Source organism: Nannospalax galili, unplaced genomic scaffold (genome assembly GCF_000622305.1).
Source record: "Nannospalax galili isolate Female #2095 unplaced genomic scaffold, S.galili_v1.0 scaffold660, whole genome shotgun sequence".
NCBI lineage: Eukaryota > Metazoa > Chordata > Mammalia > Rodentia > Spalacidae > Nannospalax > Nannospalax galili.
Genome location: NW_008349073.1, coordinates 1144778 through 1149816, shown reverse-complemented (window position 1 = coordinate 1149816; position 5039 = coordinate 1144778). Strand labels below are relative to the sequence as shown.

Here is a 5039-nt window from a genome sequence, read left to right as displayed (position 1 = left end):
TTGTCTTGCAGCCCCAGGCTGGCTCCATTCCACCCCTGCCACTGCCCTTGGTGGTCATCCCATGGTCTTGGCATCTCCAAAAAGCTGGGGTTGCCACTGAAACTGAGGCTACACCTTCACCAATGGTCTCTTCTTGCCTCTTGGGGTGCAAAGCCTCAGATTCACCCCATGACCCCTTCAGTCCTGGGATCTTCACTGCAACTGAAGCTGCACTTTCACCTATGGCCTTTCCTGGCCTCTCAGAGTGCCAAGCCTCAGCTGCTCTCTGTGAACCCTTCACACTTTCAACACCAAAACCATGCAGGACATTCTTACACATTACCAAGTCCTGCTTCCAGCTTGAAATAGAGGCATGGGTCCCCTCTGTATGCTGACCCTGAGGAAATACCTCCTAAAAGACTTCACCACAGCGATGCTGGTCTCTTGTTACTTACAGCTGATTTTTCAGCCCCAGCTAACCAGCATCAATTGTCCCAGTAAAGCAAAGGTTTTGCTTCAGGTTCTGGTCTCTTCTTAATCACAGCTAATTCTTCAGCCCCAGCTGACCAAAACCCTCAGATTCTCAATCCAAAACATCACATGAACATCCCTGATAGTTTCTGCTTCCCTTTGAATCTTCACAAGCCAGGCCTCCATCATCTACAGCTCTTTCAGCATAATTGTTCCAAGCTCCACTGCAACAAACTCTGAGCACACAATGGCTTTTCCAGCCCAAAGTTCCAAACACTTCCACAGTCCTCCCAAAAACACCAAGGTCAGGTCTGTCACAGCAATACCTCACTTCTGGTACCAATTATTGTCTTAGTTCTTATGCTACATAGGCCCACCTGCCCAGGGGTGGCACCACCCACAGTGGGCTGGGCCCTCCCACATCACTCATCAAGAAGATGCCCCTCAGACATGGCCACAGGCCAGTCCAAAAGAGGAAATTCCCCAATTGAGGCTCCTTCAACCCAGGTGTGTCAAGTTGACACTAAAGCTATCCAGCACAGGCATGGTGGTTCACACCTGTAATCCCAGCACCCAGAAAGCTAAGGCAGGAAAATTGCCACAAGTTTGAGGCTGGCCTGGGCTGCATAGTGAGAGCCTGTCTCAAAGCTAACTAACCATAAATAAAATAAGTAAAGCTAGGGATGAAAACTCCGTGGTAGCGCACTTGCCTAGCATATGCTGTGTGAATCCTAGGTTCATTTCTCAGCACTGCAAAAATAATTAATTGGCTAATTAAAATCCATATCCAGTAATACACAAACAATGGATTTAGAAAAGTCCAGATTCCTCCAGTGCTCACTTCCAGCTAGGCTACACAGTCTGCATAAGGAACACAACACTTGACTGAGATGTGATATAAAATAAGCATTTTGGTAGATAAAAGTAGGAGAATTTCCCTGATAAGGAAGGTGTGGGGTGACTAATACAAAGAAGAAGAAAAGGAGTAGTTGGGAACTAATGAGAAGCCAGTTTGACTGGATCAGGCACTTATTTCTGGCTTCATTTTTCCCTTAGTCATATTTTTAGCAACCCTTACACTCATGTCTGTGTTGCTTGTCCTCTTCAAGCAAGAAGAACAAAATGATGATTACAGGGAGAGGAATGGATGAAGGAGCCTAAAGGCAATATAACCTGTGAAGGAAGTTAATCCAAGGAAACCAGCAGAATGAGAGTTTAGAATTGGGGGAAATCGGCACTTTCTTGCCAAAATTTGGGAATCAGCCCTTTTTACAGCCTTTAATGATTTTATTCTTTTTTTATAGGATTTCCTGTCTTTGCCTGGAAAGGAGAGTCAGAAGATGACTTTTGGTGGTGCATTGACAGATGTGTGAATGTGGAAGGCTGGCAGCCAAACATGGTGGGTCAGATTTCTGTTAATGCAGCTCATTATCTGGCAGGGATAATGGGGAAGAAGACTGGTTTGGGTAAGGGTTTCTCAGCAAGAAGGAAGGAAAATGGTTCCATTTCTATCTGATGTACCTGAGTTTCCAGCAGAATTCAGTGCATCTGCTTATTATGCCCCAAGAGTATTGAACTTTGTAACTTCAAAGAGTTTTAATTAGCCAGGTGTGGTGGTACACACCTGTATCCAAACATTAAGGAGGCTGAGGCAGAAAGGTCATGAGTTTGAGGTCAGCCTGAAAGCATATTAAAATGCTACCAAGGATTCACACATGACTGATTAAAAAGCAAAAGCAGCCGGGCGTGGTGGTGCACACCTTTGATCCCAGCACTCAGGAGGCAGAGGCAGGCGGATCTCTGTGAGTTCAAGGCCAGCCTGGTCTACATAGTGAATTCCAGGCCAGCTGGAGCTACAGGGAGACCCTGTCTCAGAAAGACCAAAAATAAAGCAAAAGCAATGCATTTCTCTCCCCTACTACCAATAATAATCACCTAAAACACCAACCAACCAAACACGCATGGAAGGGCACATACAGCCCCACAGCTCCTGTAGTACTTAGTTTTCTCTCTAGAATCCATATACTTAGTTTTTTGTGTCCTTGAAACACTTTGAGGTTCAGATGCTTTTCTTCATCATTCCCTATATTAAAAGGTGACCAGGCAAATTTGAGCTTTTTATTTTTGTTTCATTGTTTAAAAGGGAAAATCTAGGAGACTGGGGATATGCCCTAGGTTCAACCCTCAGCACTGGAAAAAAAAAATTAATTTCATCTTTAAAAAGATCAAATGTAGGGCTAAGGTATAGTAGAGTGGTAGAGCCCTGGCTTAGCATGCTTGAAGCTCCAAATTTAATTCCCAGCACTGGAAAAAAAAAAAAAAGTATGTGTATGTATATATACTAAGTCTAGAAGGCTGAACGCACATTAGAGTCATAGAGGAAAAAAGCTGTACAAAATATGATGCATTCCTGCTGACGGAATAGGCTTCACTGGTACCCAGCAGAGAAGCAGCTTCTTCTGATCCAGGTCACATGGCACTAAGGAAGCTGTGTTAAAGCTTTCATATCTCCAGAGGGCTGTGTGGGAAGAGGGGTAGCTCTAAGATGACTCAGCTTATTCCAACAATTTTAAATGACAAGGAGGCATTCTGACTGACAAACAATAAAGATATTCACAGTGAGGAGAACAGGGGACATGTCTCATGGGAATGAAGCTAATCTTATAGTCATGAACACAGAGAGGATATGACCTTGTACCCAGAGAACTTTTACATTCTGTGGAGCCAGCATAAACTGCTTGAAAAGTTAGTGAAGACAGTTAAACAAGGACCAGCGTAGTTGTCATCCCAGAAAACAGGACCTGTATCTTCTTGGAGTCTGTCAAGACAGTATTATTCCTTACTCTCCAAACTCAGGAAGAGGAAGGTTACCTGATGACAAGAATTTTCTGTAGTTTAATTGCATGGGGAGTTTATGGGCTACAGTCATTACATAAATATTATAAATACAACTTCCTGCCTATGTCAGATACCTTTGTTAAAAGGGGATATAGTTAGGTTGGTAGAGTACTTGCTTAGTGTACGTGAAGCCTTGGGTTTGATCCCCAGCATTGCATAAACCAGTTGTGTTGGCGCATACTTATAATCCTAGCATGAGGATCAAGAATTCCAAGTCAGGCTGGGGATATGGTTCAGTGGGTAAAGTGTTTGCAGTACAAATATGGGGTCCTTGAGTTCAGATCCCAGTACTCATGTAAAAGCCAAGTGTAGTTTCAGTCACCTGTTAGCCCAGATCTGGGTGTGAGGAGAGAGGCAGATCCCTGGGGCTAGCTGGCCAGACAGTCTAACCCAAACAGCAAGCTCCAGGTTCAGTGAGAGATGCCATCTCAAAAAATAAGGTGGGGAATGATAGGTGAAGATGCCCAGTGTTGACCTCTGACCTCCACACATACATGTATAAGTGAATGCAACTCCCACCATCCCCGTGTGCTTGCATACACACACACACAGAGTTCAACACCATCCTCAGCTACATAGTGAGTTTGAGACCAGCTAGGATACATGGTACCCTGTCTCAAATAATAATAATAATAAAAGGAAAAAGAAATGAGAATAATGTGACTTACCCTACAGAGTTTCCAATTTGGGATTTTGTTTTGTTTGGTCTCTGATCTTTTTTGTGGCTTGGGTTCAGAAGCAGCACATAAAAACTTCATGGGATTCCATTCATGCAAAGTGAGGAAGAGAAACTCAGTCTTTTGGGTTTCTTTTGTGTAGGGGTGGGAGACTAGGTAAGTGGGAGAGTATATGTGCACTTGGGTACACATTTTGTGGAGGTCAGAGGACAGCCTTGGATGTCATTCCTCAGGAGCCTTCACCTTTTGTTTTTTTGAGACAAGATCTCTCACTGGCACCTGGGGCTCCATGATTAGGCTAGGCTGACTGGCTGGAAGCCCCAGGGAACCTCCTGTCTCTGCTTCCCCACCACTGGAATTTCAAGCATGCACTATTGTCTTGAGAATTGAACTCAGGTCCTCAAGCTTTTAAGTACTTAACTATCTCCCCAGGCATTTCGGTAGAAGTGTGGGGCACTGGGGATTAAACTTGGGGCCTTGTGCATACTAGGCTAGCACTCTACCTGTGAGCTGTATCCCCAGCCCCCACCCCTCTTTTTAAAGATTTATTTATATTTTATGTGTATAAATGAGGTGGTTTTTTTTCTTTTTTGACCTATATGAAAATGAGCACACTGTGTTGTAAGAGTGAGACCACTGAGGACAAGTCAGCCTTTCGGGTTGCAACAGCAAGAGGTTACTTGATACACAGGTACCTGTGGGCACAAAGTCTCCTCGGAGGACTTGCACGCCTACAGGCTGGGGTTTGGCACTTTTATAGAGCAGAAGCAGGGTACAGAAGCAGAAGCGCGGTTATTGGTTAATTCAAAAACACACAGAGTAATTTCAAAAGCACACAGAAATATGGGGTAAGGGTCGGGGCTAAGGGGAAGTGGGATTGCTAAATGGGAGGTGACCTCAGGGACACAGAGGTTTTTCTCCTGATTTCCTGGTATCGAGCCCTGGGGATTGCCAGATGCAGATGGCTTGACCACTACGTCCTGTTTTTCTGATAAGCTAGTTTCTCAATGCCTG

General features: G+C 44.4%; 1 protein-coding gene across 4 annotated transcripts in view; it reads left to right on the top strand.

The window, feature by feature from the left end:
* Ahcyl2 (adenosylhomocysteinase like 2) overlaps nt 1–5039 on the top strand; it is a 203413-nt gene that overhangs the window by 159700 nt on the left and 38674 nt on the right. For all 4 annotated transcript variants that reach the window (XM_008846362.2, XM_008846361.2, XM_008846365.3 and 1 more), the window contains exon 6: nt 1755–1849. In XM_008846362.2, the coding sequence (XP_008844584.1) occupies nt 1755–1849 (95 nt within the window). The remainder of the gene's footprint in view (nt 1–1754; nt 1850–5039) is intronic.